The following is a 22,145-nucleotide window of genomic DNA, read 5'->3' on the forward strand; positions in this document are numbered from 1 at the left end:
TAGACTAGTGCACATGCTCATTTACATCTTGTGTGATTGCTTAGACTAGTGCACATGCTCATTTACATCTTGTGTGATTGCTTAGACTAGTGCACATGCTCATTTACATCTTGTGTGATTGCTTAGACTAGTGCACATGCTCATTTACATCTTGTGTGATTGCTTAGACTAGTGCACATGCTCATTTACATCTTGTGTGATTGCTTAGACTAGTGCACATGCTCATTTACATCTTGTGTGATTGCTTAGACTAGTGCACATGCTCATTTGCATCTAGTGTGATTGCTTAGACTAGTGCACATGCTCATTTACATCTCGTGAGATTACTTGGCTACAATGAGGGGAGATATGTAGCTGGTTTGGGCAGACATTCATTTCCTGCCTCTCTAGGCATTCTGTGGGAAGCATAGATGTTTGTTTTTTGTTGTGTGTCTTTTTTTTTTTAGCAAAAGGAAGCATGAAATAAAGTAATAGGTTACATCAGGATTATAAAACCTCTTTTTAGTGTATTATAGAATTGATTTTTATGAGAGCTGCATGTGTTGGAGGTAGGGCTTCTTTATGCGGATTATCCTGTTTAATGATTGCCTGTTTCTCATGTAACCAGTGATATATGTCCACACAGGATATGTTCATGTGAAACCTTCACTTGTTACAAAGATTGAGCAGGGTGAGGAGCCGTACGTGTATAGTGAGTTGCAAATCCCTATGGAGGAACTTACCACTCATACTAAAGGTTAGTGATCAAATGCTTAAGAACATGTTTCTCTGTTACAGCTGTCTGGTTTTTGTTACCCCCATAGTGCAGCACTGATCTGTTTAGAAATTAAAGGGACATGAAACTGCATGTAAATACAAAGGGGTTAAACTCATGTTAAGAGAGCAGTCCTATAAAGAACTCTATGATATTATGTGTATACAAGGAAACAAGTACTATATACTCTATATCATATGTTATTGAAATTCACCCATATCTATCTACTGCTTTCGGTGGCTATTGTACTCTGTGTTACTTTCTCTTTTGGTAAGTGAATTGGGTCCTGCATCTTCTGCTTAATTCACTGCTTTCTGTGGCTTTTGTACTCTGTGTTACTCTCTCTATTTTGGTTTATGGCTGTAGACTGTGAAATAATTTATGTATTTACTGTGAAGTTATCGTTATTGTCTTTAGCTATGTAATGTTCAAACCTTATCAATACTTGTTATAATTCCTAAATTTATAAGTTCACTAATGGTATATCCTCATCCCCCTCCTAATTATATTGTCTGTTTATTTTAACTTTTCTCATCCTTAATCAAACTTTCCCAATTGGCCTTTTGACTGTTTTTGATCATGTCATTAGCGAATTTAGTGGAATCAGCTGGATGCTCTGTCCTATAATTCTAACACTTCTAAGGGGTAGCATTGCTGGTTAAGTTAGCATCATATGTTCATGTATCTGAAGTGAGCATTTATATGTGAGGCATTACGAATTAGGCAAAATAATTATACAAGAATTAAAACAAGGAGTGAACAAGGGACATGTCAAGTTCTTTTGTAATACTGTGTTTTATGTGTTTCACTGTTTCCCTCTTTTGTAAAAATGCTCAGTATCTTTATATTCCTTTTTGCTACCTCTTGTCTCTATAACAAACGTCTCTATTCAATTACTCCTTCCCCTTCACCACCTGCACTGTTCATTAGCCCATCTGTCTTATACTCACCTTACGTTTGCATTCATGTACTTCACACATTCCTAAACACTCTCCCCCCCCCTGCACCTCATAAAAAAAAAAAAAACAGTCCCAATACTGCAAATCTGTATCTCATCTTACGTCACTCTCTCTGTTGCTCACTAGCTGCTGGTGATATCTCCCCTAATCCTGGTCCCCCACAACTTCCTTGCTTTGCACACCCATCTGAGCCTTTCCATAGACTTAGAAAACTAAACTCAGGTAACCTTACTCTAATTCTTCTTGTTTCTAAAGCCAACACCCCCTTCACTTGTGCACTCTGGAACCCTCGCTCTGTTTGCAACAAGCTCACTTCTATCCATGAACTCTTTATGTCCCACTCCCTCAACCATCTGACTCTCACAGAGACTTGGCTCTCTCCTTTAGACACAGCATCCACTGCTGCACTGGGGTCATATGGGGTCTCCAATTCAGCCACACTCCCTGGTATGTAAATAGACAAGAAGGTGGTGTAGATATTTTACTTTCTTCTCGTTGCACCTTTCAACAAATACAACCCATCTCTTCCCTCACATTTTCCTGATTTGAAACCCACATGATTAGCTTATTCTCTCCTCTCTCTACATGTTGCCGTGATATACAGCCCCCTGGCTCCTCAACTCACTTTCCAGACAATTTCCACTTTTCATCTTTCTGATTATCATCTCCTCACTTGCAACGTCACATCACTCCTTACAACTCTCCCTCCTTCTACCCCTCACACCAAACTCCACAGTAAAATTAATTTATTAGATTAGCAATAGCTCTCTAGCTCTCTCAAACCTCTCCTCTCTTCCATATCCTCCTTTTTTCCTGCCCTGACCATGCTATCTGCCACTACAATTCTACCCTTACATCGGTCCTTGACAATTTGTTCCCTCCTACCATAGCTCGGAAGTTACTCACTCATCCTCAGCCTTGGCATACTCCTCTGACACACTGCCTACAGAGATGTTCCCGTATTGCTGAGCGACACTGGAGAAAATCTCGAAGCTCAGCTGACTTTATTCTCTACAAGTTCATCTTGAACGCCTACTATTCAACCCTTAACCTTTCTAAGCAAGATTACTTCTACACTCTTATTTCTACTTTTTCTTCAAACCCAAATTGTCTGTTCTCCACTTTCAATACTTATCGAAAGCCCCCCCACCTCCTAGCCCAACATCTCTCTCAGCTCAAGATTTTACTTCAATTACAAAATCGACTCCATTAGAAACAAAATCATGTCTCAATATACGAACAGTCTCCCACCCCCTTTAAAAGCTTGCAGTCATCCAAAACCCACAGATGCAGGAATCGTTAAGGTTACCAACGATCTACTTACGGCTAAAGCGAAAGGCCACTTCTCTCTGCTAATCCTCCTTAATCTGTCTGCAGCCTTTGACACTGTTGACCACCCTCTTTTTTTTGCTCCAAACCCTCCCATTTGTGACACAGTCCTTTTGTTGTTTTCTTCCTACCTGTCTAACCGTACCTTTTAGTGTAGCCTTCTCTGGTGCATCCTCTTCCCCTTTACCACTTTCTGTTGGGGTACCTCAAGGCTCTGTTCTTGGTCCCCTTCTCTTCTCAATATACACGTCATCATTAGGTTCCTTAATAAAGTCCCTCGGTTTTTAATATCATTTGTATGTTGATGACACCCAAATCTGCCTCTCTTCACCAGACCTATCTCCTTCCTTGCTAACGCGTGTCAATAACTGTCTTTCTTAAATCTCATCCTGGATGTCCTCTCACTACCTTAAGTTAAATCTCTCCAAACTGGATTTCCTTATTTTCTTCTTAAATGGAAAGAGTCCACAGCAGCATATATTACTTTTGGGAAATTTAGAACCTGGCCACCAGGAGGAGGCAAAGGCACCCCAGCCAAAGGCTTAAACACTCCTCCCACTCCCCTCATCCCCCAGTCTTTCTTTGCCTTTTGTCTCAGGGGGTTGGCAGAGACGTGTCAGAATTTTTAAATTTTTGTTTTTTGTCTCTTATGGAGGGTAGTACTCTTCGGCATGGGACGGGAGTTTTTAGTAGTCCTGTTAGTCTCTCAGTGAGGGCTTGGATGAAAGTTAGAGTCCGGAGATGCAGGAAGTTCCTTTCTGCGAAACCATCCCGACTCAGATTAACAACTCCTCAAGCAATCAGCGTTGTCGAACTTCACTTCGCTGCCTGCTTTCTTTTCTCAAGTCCATGGAGGAGGCGATGCTACTATTTGTCACACTTGAAAGGCTGTGTTCCTGTTCCACGGCGATGATTCCGGTAAGACCGTTTCTTTTTACTTTATGCAATGTACTGTAATGTGATGTTTTCTGTGTGGCTAAAGCTCCTCGCGGGTTTAACTTTTAACAATGGGTCTCAGTGAGTCCCTGTTTGATCTTGGAATCAAGGGTTAATATCTCCTGAGGGGGTTATGGGACAGGGGGTTTATAATCATGTTTGTTATGTGATTCATCCTGCTTATGTGTGAGGTTATGGGCTCGTGTTTGGAACTTTGAGGCCTTTGGTAGTGACGTGGCCTGTTAGCTGTACGCACTTTTTTGACTATATGGTTCACCCTTTCTGTTCCTAAAGCTATGGGAGATTCTGATGCTGAGCCTGTGATCATTTCAGATTCAGTTACAGAGGATTCGGATACCGACACAATTATAATATCTGATTCAGATTCGGTGTCAGGTGACGAATCCGATTTAGCCTGGTTGACTTCTGTCAACCATTCTTGTTCCATTTGCCATGTGGGAGCACCCGGTTCATCGGGCTCGGGGAATCGGGGGTCTGCTGAGCTATCCGTCTCTGGGGGTCCTGTCTCCCAAGGAGCAAGTTACCTACCTAATGTTCCTCTTACACATGCGGGTAACCCAGTTTATAGTTCCTCCATACGGGGTGGTGTGTTCCCAGAACTTGCAACACGCTTTCGCTTTCAGATAATGTTTTCAATGGCTCGTCTACACAGTTCAGACGTTTATTTAAGAATATGCTTGTGCCCTGTTTTCCCGGGTATTCCACCTTGGGGTGGGCCTCCGAAGTATCCTGAGGGTTCTGTTCCGGAGTGTTGTGCATTTCGATACTGGATTGTGCGCCTTTGCATGTTGCTCAGACATCTGTTTGAGTCACTGAATGACCCTATAGTACATAGATATGGGAATTTTCAGTCCGATGGTCTGAATGGTACTAAACGTTAGACATATGGGGATGAGGTAATCTCCTATTGTATTTATTTGAGTTTCTTTCCCAGTTGTGAGATGGGGCTCAGTTTGGCTGGTCCGACAGGTAGGCCCGTGTCCTTTTTTGGGGCATTAACCCTCAATATTTTATTTCCGATGGATGTCTTTTATTTGTTTTTGTTTCCTTCGGGAACCATCTGGGATTGATACTCTTGGTTACTTCTGTGGAAGTTGTTGGACATGTTTGTCCTATGTTTAAAATGTCTGTTTTCCTTTTGCCCTATGAGGGAGAGTTTATGCAGCTTGCTGGTTAGGACCCTTAGTACGGGCTGACCCTGTTTGGGTTTGTCCGGTCTTGCAGCTTCTCAGACACGTGGCGCTATTTCGACTGTGGTCTGTTAGCAGTGCTGAGTGCTCAGATTATCATTTTTTTCATGTTTGACTGCAGCATTCGAGCGGAACCCGAGGGTTCCTGAGGCGGGAAGGATTTAACCGGTCCTTATAGCTTCTAGTTATAGATGAGAATGTTCCGTTGCGTCACTCTATCTGCCATCTGATTTCGTCAGAGCCTTGAGTGCCTCCTCCAAGTGGGGGAGGATGGACGGACTTCTGTCCCGTTACCGCTGTTTGAGTGATTTGCCTTCAGTTTTAGGCTTCAGGATGGTCCTGTTAGGACTGGATCCTACGGCTTATGGATGCGTTTCAACTTGCGGAGGGTTTTCTTTAAGACCTGTTGCAGCTCTGGCCTCCTTATAGGGGATGTGTCTGTTGTTCTAGTGTTCTAGATGCAGTTTTTATTCTTGGACTGTATGGTCTGTCCAAGTGTTGAGACCTTTAGGTTTCTTTTCATGTCTCCAGGTGAGTCAGATACCCTTTTGGAGATCTGCTTCCCGGATAATGGTTGATCCCTGTGGGGACTGGTCTAGCTCGGGGTTACCCGGAGCTGGGAAGTTTTAGCACCTTATTTTCCTCTGTACCCTCTGCCTGTGTGGAGGTAATGGAGAGCCTAGCCCGGCTAGTAGGGTTTTGTGGACTTCAAGATTCCCTGCTGTTGTCCTCTGGCTAAGAGGTCCCTTCATACGACTTCGGCCCAACTCCTTGGAGCGTGGAACTTTAGCTAGGGATGGTCCCTTCCTTTAGTCAGGGCCTGCGAGTCTCTCACTATCCGAATTTAGGATATGTGTCCATTCCCCTTTTTGTCTGACTTTTGGCCAGTTGGGGCGTTTAGTTCTGGGGTAAGATTGCCTGAACTATTAGAAGCCTGGACCTATTTTCCTTCAGAGACTCTGCTTCTGGGGTTTTGCTCCTTTTCCTAATCCTATTTTGGATTTTGGAATCTCAGGATTGGTCGGGGTGTCCTCTGGTAGTGGGAACTTGGGCTGTGTCCTTAATCTATCTACCTGTCCAGGTCAGATTTGACCTGGTATTAGACTATTTATTACTCCTTACTGAGTATCCTATGTCATCTGGGAGTTCCTGGGTGGCTAGTGCCTTTGAGTGTGGGTTTCGACTCTACTGCTGGCGTGGGGTTCCAATTTCTGTTGCTCCTTAGGGTTGCAATTCCCTGGTCGGTTGCTAGTGTCCCCGTGGATTTCTGCTTTGCAGGTAATTGGGGTTGGCTGTGCCTCTGTTTGGCATGCTACCTGTAAAGGGGTCCTCTTCTAGGACATTTACGTTGGGGTTTTTATACCCACTTAACCGGTGGTTCGGACCTTTGGGTCATTGTCGTTCTTTCCCTTTCATAGGGACTATTCTCCTTTCTTTGGAGATGAGATCCTTTTTTGTTTAAGACCTCTTTAGCTCGGGAGGCATAGGGTGGAGGTGGTCCGCCTGGGCCCTTCCCGGTTCTAAGCAGATTGTGGGCCTTGTTTTGATAGATACTTATCAGTTTATGGCCTTATCTGAGGTAAGAGTCGGGTTCTTCCATCTCTTCCAGTATCAGTTTCAGGATTCTTTTTGTTCCTGTACTGGATCTGTGTGGCTGGGTTGGTCCAGCTGGGTATGGGTCTGCTGGCAGGACTTAGTGCCCTAAGGGATAACTACCCTGCCTAGTAAGCTGAAGGCTTAGAGTTTGAATCCTGCTGTGGCAGCTTTCTTAATAAAGGAATGTCCGAGCGGTCTAGGGATCGAGGTATCCTTTTTCTGTGAGAGCTTGTTAGCTCAGTCTGCGGGGAGAGGTTTTCTCTTTCTCCTTGTTCCTACACAGCAGATGGTATTCTCTACCTTCGGATTCCGAGGGTATATTCTCCTTTTCGGGAGGCCTTGATGGAGGCTTGTGTTCTCCTTTTTAGGGACCTAAGTGTAGGTCGGGCGGCTTAGGTTGCTGGAATGGAATTGTTTTTATACTGTCCACTTACTGTGGACTGCTTCTTAATTCCTTGCAAGCTCTTTGGTATCGTCTTGTTATGGACACAGGGTTGTTGATCCTGCGGTTTTGTCTTGGGTCTATTACTCATTTTCATAATGAATACTTTGATATTCTGTGGATGGGCGCAGGGAGGACTTTGCATCTTCTGTTATGTCCTTGCTTGCAGGATGTTGGGGAGATGTTATCCCATCTCCGTGTCCGGATTATTCCGGTTTTTCGCTTCATGTGGTGTGGCCTTATTCTCGGTTTGGATCCATTTTTGTCTCCGTGAGCCTGGTCTTCACACACTTGAGGTGTTTTCTGTCGTATTAAAGGAACCTTTTGGTTTCTTCGGTGCCTTGCCCCTGGGGGCTTAGGGTGGTTGGAGGAACCATTTATTGGGGCAATGGTATCTCTTGGAGGACTGTTGGCTCAGTCGAGTCAGTTTGCGGCCTCTTGTTTGGTTCTGGATTGACTGCGAGTCAGTGTCACCGGGGCTTTTCTTTAAATTTTTCTTTAAATTTTTCTTGGGTTCGAGGAAGCGGGATTTTTTTTGTTGGGTTGTGATTCAGGTCTGGTGCCCTCAGTTTGGGCTGCCTATGTACCCTCCCATCTTGGCATTCAGTGTCCTCTTTAGCTTGGGTATTTATTTCCCAAAAGTAATGAATGCTGCTGTGGACTCTTTCCATTTAAGAAGAAAAACATAAATTATGCTTACCTGATAATTTCATTTTCTTCTGATGGAAAGAGTCCACAGCACCCCACTTGTAATCTGTGGGGCGTCCTTATATTCTTCTGGCACCTTTTCACCCTGATATTTCTTCTACTATTCCTTGTTCCTCGGCAGAATGACTGGGAGATGAGGGGAGTGAGAAGAATATGTAAGCCTTTGGCTTGGATGTCTTTGCCTCCTCCTGGTGGCCAGGTTCTTATTTCCCCAAAGTAATGAATGCTGCTGTGGACTCTATCCATCAGAAGAAAATTAAATTATCAGGTAAGCTTAATTTGTTTTTCTGTTGAGATCTCCATCATTACCCCTACCCCACACGCCCGATGTCTTAGTGTCACACGTGACTCCTCACATCCATTGATGGCCAATTCCTGCTGCTTCCACCTTTTTTAAAACATCTCTAAAATTCAACATTTCCTTACACAAGACACAACTAAGATTTTAAACCACTGTTTCATCCTTTTCCGCCTTGACTACTGCAACTCCATCCATCTAGCTCCTTTACAATCCATATTGAATGCCTCTGCCAGGCTTGTCTTCCTTACACGTCACTCTTCATCTGCTGCACCTCTCTGCCAATACCTTCACTGGCTTCTGCTTACCTCCAGAATTAAACACAAAATTCTGACTCTGACATACAAGGCCCTCAACTGCACTTACTCCCTCTCGTCCCCTTCGCTCTGCTCACAATCTCCTCCTCTCTTGTCACCTCCTCACATTCCCGTTTACAGGACTTCTTCAGACTGGCCCCAATCTTGTGGAACTCTCTGCCTCGCTCTACAAGACTTTCCCCTAGTTTGTAAGTTTCAAGCTCTCCCCATAGACTCTACTGTTCATGGATGCATACAACCTACACTAACCTTTCCCTCTACCCACTTTATCCCTATAAATGTTACCTTGCATACCATGCCTATGTTTATAGCACTGCGGAATCTGTTGGCGCTCTACAAATAACTGATAATAATAGTATATAGAATTAATCACAGAGAGAGGAATGTATGATAAAATTGTAAAAGTTTTATTATCTAGAGATAAAAATGATCTAAGCAAAGGCACCTTTCTAGTTTCACTATATTTCACACTATAGGAGCAAGTGTGATAATAGAGGTATAACAGCGTCCTCACCTTTTAGTTTTTTTCTCACACTATTTCTTTGACTTAAACTCATGTTAAATTAGATGTTCTGGGCCAATGGTTCACTGCTTCTCTGGAACTGATTTACATTAGACCGTTGCAGCTTTGTTTCCTTTTCACAGGGATCGTGCCCACACAGGACCATTTGGCAAATAGTTTTTATTCTGCTATATTCCAAAAGCACAGTTCCGTCAGGAAATGCAGTACAAGTATTTTCTGATATCGTTATTATTATGTTAAAGGGACATTCCAGCCATAATTTGAATCCACAGGTGTGTATTTCCATTTTGAATAGAAGAATTTTTAGAATATACATGTATTAACAAAAATACTTCTAATAAAAGCTGTAGCTGCTTCAAAAGTATATTTAAGTATTCACTGTGCACCAGCATTTTAAACACAGCACTTGCTCAGAGAGCCTAAGCTACTTGTACCACTGGCTCTTTAAGCAGCTGCAGTATTTAAAGTGCCGGTGCACAGAGAATATCTAGCTATGCTTCACGTGCAGAGAGAAATGTTAACACTAAAACAGTGATAACTTTTACTAGAAGCATTTTTGCCAGTACATGTATATTGCAAATGTTTTTATTTAAAGATATAATTCATTTATGTGCATTTAAATTTTGACTGGAATGTCCCTTTTAATTGTATGTTTATTTTTTTGTAGTGAAAAGAGCATTCTGTGTGCCTCTTACGGGGTTGTTGAAGGGACGTTAAACTGCTGGGTACAGTAGCACAGTTACTACTTATGAGCTGGTTTTTGTTTCGTTTTTTTCTTCCAGTGCCTGCAGCGCTCTTCATTTTAACCATTGATAGGTGCTGGTCCACATTTTCATTCTGAGTGCTGCCATCTTGTAGCTCATGTATTCTCGCACCCTGTGACAGAAGTGGTGTGCGTTCACAGATAAGTGATGCCATTTAGCTTATCACACACAATACAGAGTGTGAGGTTTACATTTTTTTTTAGTTTTTATAAACCATTTTAAAAGGGCATAACATTTATGTACTATAAAGACAAAAGCGGTCTTCTTTAAGAGTGTCAAAAACTATACATTATTTCCAAAGCATAAAAACAGAAAAAAACAAACGGACTGATGCGCTTCGGCTATATGATACACCGTAATCATAGACCATATATGTGCTATGTTTGTTTATCTTTGAGAAAGCATCAGGAAGCCTTGAAACTTGTCAGATGACATAAGCAAGTTCCGTTTGTACCTACACTCCTTTGTCCTTAAGTTTTGTGATTTTAATTGGTTGAATCAACTTGGATGTTTTATTTTCTCACTAGTGCGGTTTATGCACCTGTATCATACAGTGGTTGTACACAGTATGGGATGTATGTGATCATGGAGGAACCCTATTTTGTATGAGTGTTTGGCGTTCCCTGCTTTCTCTGGGGGGAGTAGCCAGTGTAAGCAGGTCTATAATTCTAAGTTGCAGGGACAGCAGCGGAATTCTCTGTCTAACATCAATTACTCACATTTGTTTAAGTAACAGTAGCAACTTTTTTCTATGTATGTATATATAAGGCACATTAATAATATAAATAAGTGCAACCACTGCAAAATAACGCCCTGTGTCATGCACACTAATTGTGCACCACTTCTGTCACACGACTACCTAAGCTCCAAGACGGCAGCGCCCAGTGAAATGTGGAGCTTCACCAACTAAAGGGTTAAAACAAGAGAACAGCTTTGAGAGCTGCAGACACTGGAGGGAAAACAAGAACATGGTGAGAAGATTAAATTGTCCCCTGGTTCCTAAGAAGATTCTTGTGGTATCATAAATAGCGTTGTTGGTGACAATACATTTGACATCATCTCAGGCGCTATCACTTACCGTAAGTTACTCTTCTTAGCGAGTACTGCGAAGAGACTCTGTGATTTTATTTCTATTGTTTGTTTAGATACAGTGTTACCGATGTTATAGGTTGTCTGTGATGTGGAAGGTGAGGGTGAGTAATAACCTTACGCTTGGGTTGCTGGTCTAGCAAATGTCATGCTATCTTTGTCTGTTTAAAGTCAACGTTTTTTAGACGAATTCGTGCCATATTGTGTGGCATTTTACAAGTTTTCAAATTTATCAAGAATATGTCCTTTGACTATCACAGCATATAATAGTCATAATCTCTCTCTAATAATTTAGCCAAATTATTTGTTCGCTACAAATCTAAGGGTATCTAGTGTTATATAATGTCAGTATTAGATTAGTGGTTCAAATACAGTTTATTAAACAATATTTAGCAATAACCATAATTTCGAGAATAATCAATTGTTAGAAAACGACAGACAATAGATCAGTGAATCACAAACGTATACAACATTACAATGTTTTAGATAGTTCCTTGTATATTTATTTCCTAATGAAATCATTAATTATTTATTACACAAAACAAAGCATAAGAGTGTATGCAGTTATTTAATAATGATAATGTGTAAGAGTAATAAATGTATATTTATCTTTTATAGAGCACATTTTATGTAGAAAAAGATTTAGTATGCTATACGGCTATGAATTATTTAGGGTGTTCATAATTATTAAATTTCTACTTTTTAAACGGTGTGAGGCAATTATAAAATGTACTTTTTTTTTACTACAGTATAATTATATAGTATAATAATTATTAATATAATAGCATAATCATATAATAATAATATAGTATTATAATAATAAAATAATTGCATAGTATTATAATAATAATAATAATAATACAATCTTACAAATAAGTTATACCAAACAAAGCTTGTTGCAAGGAATAAGGGAAACGCTGTCATATTTTTCTTTAACCTGAATCAATTTATTATGCACATATAAGCCTACTGAGTGCTGACTTGCCCCTGATCATGCTGGCATTTTAATTTGCGAGAAATCTTGCACTGCCTTAACTTGCTGCTGTAACTACAATCCAGGTGACAAACTACCCCAAACTTTATGCCTCTGCATCCTCAAACTGTAGGCTAAGCTCTTTGGAGCAGGGCCTTTCTCCTCCTGTACTAGTTTTGTTTATTCGGTTATTTATTTGTGTCTTAACTCAAATTTTTTTTTATTGTATACCCCTACCTTTGTACCAAGTTCTGTGGAATTTTAAGTTACTGCTCAAATAAATGATAATAAAAAATTGTTAAAGTTACACAACAAAGCACAATAAGAATTTGTTAAAACACATTCCTACATACAATGCTGTATACAGAATCTAAATTTATTAAAGGGACAGTCTAGTCAAAATAAACCTTTCATGATTCAGATAGGGCATGACATTTTTTTTTTTCAAATATTTATTTATATCCAACAAGGACCCATAACAATCAGATACTAATAAGAGAAACATAGCCATTAAATAAAAACAAAAGCAAAGCTTTTTCCAAACCATAGCTTGGGTATAACAAATGTACATATAGTATATAAATTATTACACATTCAATACTATGTTATAGGTACACATCAACTCTTTGGATGTATCTTATGTAAATAAAAAGAATAACCCAGATAATAACACTATGCTTCGTAATACTCTATACCTTGTTGAGTTTTTATTTTTACGTAGAAAAACAACACAATACCCCAAAACAACAAAAAAAAAAATAATAAAAAAAAAAAAAAAGGGGAAAAAAAGAACCCTTCACCATCTCCCCAGCAGAACTAGTTCAGAATTACGTAAGGGATATATCAAATATTCAATTTCCGTAGGAGAAAAAACTTTTATAAATGCTGACCATTTGAGAAAGAATTTAACAACATGGACATCGTTATCAACACTAATATTATATTGTTCAAGAATACATTGTTTTTTTAAACAGTTTTTAATTTCTGATATACTAGGGACCGTAAGCGGTTTCCATTTTTTAAAGATAAGATATCTAACAGCCAATATAGTTATATTAATAAACTTCACATTGAGTTGTCTATCTTCTGGGTCAAGGAAGAGAAAAATTATATGTCTGCCTATCAAATTTAATGATGAGAGCTTTAGTATCTTGCAAAGCCAAAATTGGACTTTGGACCATACGTTTTTAATTTTAGGGCAGGTCCATAACATGTGCAGGAGGTTTGCAGAGGGAAACGAGCATTTAGGACATTAAAATTCATACTGCCGCATCTCGCTCCTTTTTCTGGTGTAAAATATGTCATATGTAACAACTTCAAATGAGATTCTCTCCATGTGGCAGAAAGGGTTGTTTGAGTAACCTTTCGAATTGAAAGAGAAGGTATTTTAGATTCTACTTCCTGAGATAACAATGTGGCCCAGTTAATAGCAATTTTATCAAGATTAATTGTGCCCCTGTCGGAGACAATAATCAAATAACATGGAGATATTGACATGAGTCCATTTTTTGCCAGAATAAACCAGTTCTCTATGTGCCCCAGTGACCAATTCCAGCCATACTCATTCACTAACTTCATAGCATAGTGTCTAGCCTGAAGATAGGCAAAAAAGTTTCTCTGGGAGATATTGAATTCCACCCTAAGAGCATCAAATGATTTCACACATCTTTTTTCTATGTCAAGTATCTGAAGAACATTAACAAGCCCTTGGGTCTTCCACTCTAAAAAGATTGAAGATGGTGTTCCTAACTGAAATTGTGGGTTCCCCAAAAAACCTAGGAATCTCGACACCCGGTGTTCTATTCCTAACAAAGTACATATCTTTCTCCAAGCTAGCATTATATTATATATAGATCTACAGCGTTTAACTTGGGGTGGGATGTGAGTAGTGTCGAGATGAATCAACGCAATAGGTGAAAAAGGATACAAAATACTGCTCTCTAAGTCATTATTTGTAACATAATTATGAGCAAAAAGCCAATCTGCCAGAATACGAACCAAAAATACATAATTATACACTCGTAAATCAGGTAAAGCCAGGCCTCCGGATCCTATTGGAAGGGAGATTTTTGCAAGTGATATTCTGGATTTCCTACCCTGCCACATGAAAAACCGGAGTTGTGAATTGAATAAACTTAAATCGTTCTTTCTTAAAATCAAAGGAGTATTTTGGAGGACATATAGTATTTTTGGCAATAAGATCATCTTATAGGCTGCTATGCGTCCGGACAAGGACAACGGTAAAGTCTGCCAGTTCTTAAAAACTGATTTAACCTTATTCAACACAGGAGGAATGTTCAGGGAGTATCAAGAATCAGGATTACTTGAGACATTTATACCCAAATATCTAAATGAGTCATTCACTATAGAGAAGGGTACATTTATAGGAGAGCTGTCTGTGTGCCTTATCCAGAGAAGTTCAGATTTCTTTATATTTACTTTATATCCTGAAAAGGAACCAAACTGTTGTATAGTTGATAAGAGAATAGGTAAATTTCTACGTAAATTAGAAAGATAAATGAGAATATCATCAGCATATAATGCTATTTTCAACTCCCGCCCAGCCACCCCAATCCCCTCCAATCTCTGTCTTATCATTATAGCAAAGGGTTCTATAGCAATATTGAAAAGGAGCGGGGAGAGGGGACACCCCTGCCTAGTCCCCCTATGCAGAATTATTTCTGGGGATAGCTGGCCATTTACTATCATTCTTGTAGAGGCTGTACGATAAAGTTTTTCAATAAACTTAGCAAAATTACCTTTTAGCCCAAATTGTTCTAATGAAAATAGAAGATGATCATGGTAAACTGAGTCAAAGGCCTTTTCGGCGTCTATAGCCAAAATTGCCAAGTCTGGAATACCTCCCTCCTCTGAATGATCAGCATCCGTACCATTCGAAAAGTAATCCAAGGTGAGCAGGAGTTCCCTTATTTTGGCCGCAGAGTTCCTATTCTTCATAAAACCAGCCTGATCTGGGCTAATAATCAAAGGAAGAAGGGACTGGAGTCTCTGGGCGAGAATCGTAGTCAACAATTTATAATCGGTGTTCATCAAAGCTATGGGTCTATATGATTCGACCATTCTTGCATCTTTGCCCTTTTTTAAAATTAAAGACGTGTATGAAGCTGTAAAATTAGATGAGGGTTCATTTCCCTCTATGTATATATAGTTAAATAACGAAGTTAAATCAGGTATTACAGTGGAGGGTATCATTTTATAGAACTCATTAGGTATTCCGTCCGGGCCGGGTGCTTTGTTATATGCCAAATTTTTAATTGCCTTTGCAACTTCTATTTCCGTAATGGGGGATTCAAGTTCCTCAATTAGACTAGGTGTTAATATTGGAAAAAAGATTTCTCCCCAGAATTTCTGACGTTCTGTGAAGTTAGAAGTCCTGGGGGAGTATATTCCCTTATAGTAATCATAAAAAATTTGAACAAGATCCTGAGAGGAACTAAACATCTGTCCCTCTTTTTCTAGGGAATCTATTAGCTGAGAACCTAAGTCCTGCCTTACCAGTCTAGCCAAAAGTTTTCCAGTCTTGTTCCCATATTTGTAAAGTTTCGCAGAAAACCGAACTTCCTGCTGAGTAGATTTATAAAGTAGAAATGAGTCTCTCTCTTCTAATGCAGTAATAAATTTAACCCATTTCTGAGACGTCTCTTCTAATAAATATGAGTTATAAGCATTTGTAACTGCGCGAAGGAGTTCATTTTCGCGTTTTTTAAATTTCTTGGTACGCCTAATGGTGTATGCCAGGATTTCCCCCCTCAGCACTGCTTTAGCAGTTTCCCAGAACAAAGAAGGACGGGCTCTAGCCTGCGCATTAAACAAGGCAAAGTCCAGAAACTTAGGCCTAGATTTGGAGTTCGACGGTAGAAGGGCTGTTAACGCTCCGCGGGCTTTTTTCTGGCCGCACCATAAATTTAACTCTGGTATCGAGAGTTCAAACAAATGCTGCGTTAGGCTCCAAAAAAGGAGCGTAGAGCATTTTTACCGCAAATGCAACTCTCGATACCAGAGTTGCTTACGGACGCGGCCAGCCTCAAAAACGTGCTCGTGCACGATATCCCCATAGGAAACAATGGGGCTGTTTGAGCTGAAAAAAAACCTAACACCTGCAAAAAAGCAGCGTTCAGCTCCTAACGCAGCCCCATTGTTTCCTATGGGGAAACACTTCCTACGTCTGCACCTAACACTCTAACATGTACCCCGAGTCTAAACACCCCTAACCTTACACTTATTAACCCCTAATCTGCCGCCCCCGCTATCGCTGACCCCTGCATATTATTTTTAACCCCTAATCTGCCGCTCCGTAAACCGCCGCAACCTACGTTATCCCTATGTACCCCTAATCTGCTGCCCTAACATCGCCGACCCCTATATTATATTTATTAACCCCTAATCTGCCCCACACAACGTCGCCGACACCTGCCTACACTTATTAACCCCTAATCTGCCGAGCGGACCTGAGCGCTACTATAATAAAGTTATTAACCCCTAATCCGCCTCACTAACCCTATCATAAATAGTATTAACCCCTAATCTGCCCTCCCTAACATCGCCGACACCTAACTTCAATTATTAACCCCTAATCTGACTAGCGGAGCTCATCGCTACTATAATAAATGGATTAATCCCTAAAGCTAAGTCTAACCCTAACACTAACACCCCCCTAAGTTAAATATAATTTAAATCTAACGAAATAAATTAACTCTTATTAAATAAATTATTCCTATTTAAAGCTAAATACTTACCTGTAAAATAAATCCTAATATAGCTACAATATAAATTATAATTATATTATAGCTATTTTAGGATTTATATTTATTTTACAGGCAACTTGGTAATTATTTTAACCAGGTACAATAGCTATTTAATAGTTACCTAGTTAAAATAATAACAAATTTACCTGTAAAATAAATCCTAACCTAAGTTATAATTAAACCTAACACTACCCTATCAATAAATTAATTAAATAAACTACCTACAATTACCTACAATTAACCTAACACTACACTATCAATAAATTAATTAAACACAATTGCTACAAATAAATACAATTACATAAACTAGCTAAAGTACAAAAAATAAAAAAGAACTAAGTTACAAAAAATAAAAAAATATTTACAAACATAAGAAAAATATTACAACAATTTTAAACTAATTACACCTACTCTAAGCCCCCTAATAAAATAACAAAGCCCCCCAAAATAAAAAATTCCCTACCCTATTCTAAATTAAAAAAGGTAAAAGCTCTTTTACCTTGCCAGCCCAGAGCCAGCCCAGAACCTTACCAGAATTTCAGCTCTTTTGCCTGTAAAAAAAAACATACAATACCCCCCCCCCAACATTACAACCCACCACCCACATACCCCTAATCTAACCCAAACCCCCCTTAAATAAACCTAACACTAAGCCCCTGAAGATCTTCCTACCTTGTCTTCACCATCCAGGTTCACCGATCCGTCCTGAAGAGCTCCTCCGATGTCCTGATCCAAGCCCAAGCGGGGGGCTGAAGAGGTCCATGATCCGGTCAAAGTCTTCATCCAAGCGGAGCAGAAGAGGATCTTCCATCCGATTGAAGTCTTCATCCAAGCAGCATCCATCCGGAATTAAGGTAGGAATTTTCTGATTGGCTGATGGAATCAGCCAATCAGAATCAAGTTCAATCCGATTGGCTGATCCGATCAGCCAATCAGATTGAGCTCGCATTCTATTGGCTGATCGGAACAGCCAATAGAATGCGAGCTCAATCTGATTGGCTGATTGGATCAGCCAATCAGATTGAACTTGATTCTGATTGGCTGATTCCATCAGCCAATCAGAAAATTCCTACCTTAATTCCGATTGGCTGATAGAATCCTATCAGCCAATCGGAATTCGAGGGACGCCATCTTGGATGACGTCCCTTAAAGGAACAGTCATTCGTCGTTCAGTCGTCGGGCCGGATGGATGTTCTGCGCTGGAGGTCTTCAGGATCCTGCCGCTTCGCTCCGGATGGATGCTGCTTGGATGAAGACTTCAATCGGATGGAAGATCCTCTTCTGCTCCGCTTGGATGAAGACTTTGACCGGATCATGGACCTCTTCAGCCCCCCGCTTGGGCTTGGATCAGGACATCGGAGGAGCTCTTCAGGACGGATCGGTGAACCTGGATGGTGAAGACAAGGTAGGAAGATCTTCAGGGGCTTAGTGTTAGGTTTATTTAAGGGGGGTTTGGGTTAGATTAGGGGTATGTGGGTGGTGGGTTGTAATGTTGGGGGGGGGTATTGTATGTTTTTTTTTATAGGCAAAAGAGCTGAAATTCTTGGGGCATGCCCCGCAAAGGGCCCTGTTCAGGGCTGGTAAGGTAAAAGAGCTTTTACCTTTTTTAATTTAGAATAGGGTAGGGAATTTTTTATTTTGGGGGGCTTTGTTATTTTATTAGGGGGCTTAGAGTAGGTGTAATTAGTTTAAAATTGTTGTAATATTTTTCTTATGTTTGTAAATATTTTTTTATTTTTTGTAACTTAGTTCTTTTTTATTTTTTGTACTTTAGCTAGTTTATGTAATTGTATTTATTTGTAGCAATTGTGTTTAATTAATTTATTGATAGTGTAGTGTTAGGTTAATTGTAGGTAATTGTAGGTAGTTTATTTAATTAATTTATTGATAGGGTAGTGTTAGGTTTAATTATAACTTAGGTTAGGATTTATTTTACAGGTAAATTTGTTATTATTTTAACTAGGTAACTATTAAATAGCTATTGTACCTGGTTAAAATAATTACCAAGTTGCCTGTAAAATAAATATAAATCCTAAAATAGCTATAATATAATTATAATTTATATTGTAGCTATATTAGGATTTATTTTACAGGTAAGTATTTAGCTTTAAATAGGAATAATTTATTTAATAAGAGTTAATTTATTTCGTTAGATTTAAATTATATTTAACTTAGGGGGGTGTTAGTGTTAGGGTTAGACTTAGCTTTAGGGGTTAATCCATTTATTATAGTAGCGGTGAGCTCCGCTCGTCAGATTAGGGGTTAATAATTGAAGTTAGGTGTCGGCGATGTTAGGGAGGGCAGATTAGGGGTTAATACTATTTATGATAGGGTTAGTGAGGCGGATTAGGGGTTAATAACTTTATTATAGTAGCGCTCAGGTCCACTCGGCAGATTAGGGGTTAATAAGTGTAGGCAGGTGTCGGCGACGTTGAGGGGGGCAGATTAGGGGTTAATAAATATAATATAGGGGTCGGCGGTGTTAGGGGCAGCAGATTAGGGGTACATAGGGATAACGTAGGTGGCGGCGCTTTGCGGTCGGAAGATTAGGGTTAGACTTAGCTTTAGGGGTTAATCCATTTATTATAGTAGCGGTGAGCTCCGCTCGTCAGATTAGGGGTTAATAATTGAAGTTAGGTGTCGGCGATGTTAGGGAGGGCAGATTAGGGGTTAATACTATTTATGATAGGGTTAGTGAGGCGGATTAGGGGTTAATAACTTTATTATAGTAGCGCTCAGGTCCGCTCGGCAGATTAGGGGTTAATAAGTGTAGGCAGGTGTCGGCGACGTTGAGGGGGGGCAGATTAGGGGTTAATAAATATAATATAGGGGTCGGCGGTGTTAGGGGCAGCAGATTAGGGGTACATAGGGATAACGTAGGTGGCGGCGCTTTGCGGTCGGAAGATTAGGGGTTAATTATTTTAAGTAGCTGGCGGCGACGTTGTGGGGGGCAGCTTAGGGGTTAATAAATGTAATACAGGGGTCGGCGGTGTTAGGGGCAGCAGATTAGGGGTACATAAGTATAACGTAGGTGGCGGTCGGCAGATTAGGGGTTACAAATTTTTAATCGAGTGGAGGCGATGTGGGGGGAGCTCGGTTTAGGGGTACATAGTTAGTTTATGGGTGTTAGTGTACTTTAGGGTACAGTAGTTAAGAGCTTTATGAACCGGCGTTAGCCCAGAAAGCTCTTAACTCCTGCTATTTTCCTGCGGCTGGAGTTTTGTCGTTAGAGCTCTAACGCTCACTTCAGAAACGACTCTAAATACCGGCGTTAGGAAGATCCCATTGAAAAGATAGGATACGCAATTGACGTAAGGGGATCTGCGGTATGGAAAAGTCGTGGCTGATAAGTGAGCGTTAGACCCTTTAATCACTGACTCCAAATACCAGCGGGCGGCCAAAACCAGCGTTAGGAGCCTCTAACGCTGGTTTTCACTGCTAACGCCAAACTCCAAATCTAGGCCATAGTTTCGAGGAAGCCTCTGAATCCAGAATCAGCAGATAAATATTTAGGAAAGAAAAACCGAGTATTTGTATGTGAAAGGCCAGTCGTATAAATCTCGAAGCAGATTGGAGCATGATCAGATACCACAATAGGCAAAATTTGAGCTGATACTTTGTGTTTACAAAGTCTTTCATCAACCAAAAATAAATCAATCCGTGACAGTGATTTTTGTGCTTTTGAGAGACATGTAAAATCACGTGTATCCGGATTCAATATCCTCCAAATATCTTTAACTCTTAAATTAGAAAAAATCCTGGAGAACAACTTTGCCTCGAGATTATCTCTTTTAGTTTTTTTGACTAATGGCTGCTGCCTCATTCTATCAATTGGGTATTGAGGAGCCATATTAAAGTCACCAGCTAAAATTAAAAAACCCTCTGCACATGTCATAAGCCTGGCCTGAAGTGTATCCCAAAATGAGAGATTAAAAACATTTGGAGCATATACTTTGCATAAAGTATACAAAACATTAGCAACCTTAATTTTCAGTATGATATATCTCCCCTCCTCATCTGATTCACTTTGTATTATCTCATATTTGAGTTTTTTACCCAGAAGAATAGCAACTCCGCCTTTTCGGCTAGAACTAGAAGAAAAAAAGACCTCCTTAACCCAAGAAGATTTTAGTTTAAGAATTTCTTGAGTCTTTAAATGGGTTTCTTGTAGAAAAGCAATAGCAGTACCTATTTTCTTCAAATAAGAGATTATCGTTTTTCTCTTAATAGGAGAAGTTAGCCCTCCTATGTTCCACGAGGTAAATTTAATCCCAGTCATTATAGTAGGTATCTATGTTCAAGAAGGGAAGATGGTGAGGGAGAAAAAGAGGAGAAGAAAAAAAAAAAAAAAAAAAAAAGGAAAAGGAAAACCCCAAAACATACGACTAATCCACCTGAGCCGTCTGTTGCCCATTTGCTGAAAAGGGCCCATCTTAGAAGAAGAAAAATAACAGATCTATTCTAATTTTTACCAAGGAGAAAAAAACTAAATAGTGTGTCACCTCAACTGCTCAGGTGTGCAGTTTTTGGTGAAAAAAGATTCTGCCGTACGGGCAGAATAAAAAAAATGCAAAGTGTTGTTGCACACAAGTCGCAACCTGGCAGGATGTAAAATTGTCGCTCGCAGCCCCTGCTGTATGAACTTAGTACATACCGGAGCCAACTGCCTTCTTTTTGAGGCAGTTTCAGCTGCATAGTCCTGAAATAAAAGGATTTTTGTACCTTCCAGTAATATAGGTTGATTTTTACGAAAGGCTTGTAAGAATGTAATCTTGTCCTGGTAATTCAGGAATTTAGCTATGATTGGCCTTGGCCTCATATTTTCTTTAGATAAAGGTGATGGCCCTAATCTGTGCACCCTTTCTATAACTGGCTGGGTTTGAGGTATGTTCAACAATGCTGGTAATGTTTGTGTTATGAATTTATTTAAATCCTCAAACTGCTTCCCCTCAGGTACCCCCACTACTTTCAAGTTATTGCGCCTAGCGCGATTTTCCAAGTCTTCTACTTTATTTTGCAATTTAGCAAGGGCTGAGGAAGTGGCTTCTAGTTTACTGTTTTGAGCTAGAGTGAGATCTTCTAAGTCAGAGACTCTCTGTTCAACTTCAGAGAATCTTTCCGAGAATTGTTTGACTTCTGTAGCTAGCTGCGCAATATCTTGTTTGATTTCTATTCTAAGTAAATCAAACTTGGGTGCAAGAGCAGCAGAGATATTTAAGACTAGAGACTGTGTATCAGCAGAATCAAGTAAATTTGACGATTCTTGGGTTACCAATTGTGGCTCACCCACAGGCTCTGTATTAAGTCTATATTTTTTATCCCTCTGTCTAGCCGACATGACTGAAGGTGATGTGCGAGATTGTGTATGTAGAAATTTATCCATAAAATAATGGGAGTGGATTGTGATAGGGAGCAAAAAAAAAAAAAGAAAGAGACAAACTAATCTACTGAAGAAGGGAGGGAGGTGTGAAGGATATGTG

At 40.0% G+C, this 22,145-nt stretch overlaps 1 protein-coding gene across 2 annotated transcripts in view; it reads left to right on the plus strand.

The window, feature by feature from the left end:
• LOC128666136 (gastrula zinc finger protein XlCGF17.1-like) overlaps positions 1–22,145 on the plus strand; it is a 190,812-nt gene that overhangs the window by 82,978 nt on the left and 85,689 nt on the right. For both annotated transcript variants that reach the window (XM_053720562.1, XM_053720561.1), the window contains one exon: positions 626–736. In XM_053720562.1, coding sequence (XP_053576537.1) covers positions 709–736 — 28 coding nt within the window. In that variant the 5' untranslated portion in view covers positions 626–708. The remainder of the gene's footprint in view (positions 1–625; positions 737–22,145) is intronic.

This window comes from Bombina bombina, chromosome 7 (genome assembly GCF_027579735.1).
Source record: "Bombina bombina isolate aBomBom1 chromosome 7, aBomBom1.pri, whole genome shotgun sequence".
NCBI classification, from domain to species: Eukaryota; Metazoa; Chordata; class Amphibia; order Anura; family Bombinatoridae; genus Bombina; species Bombina bombina.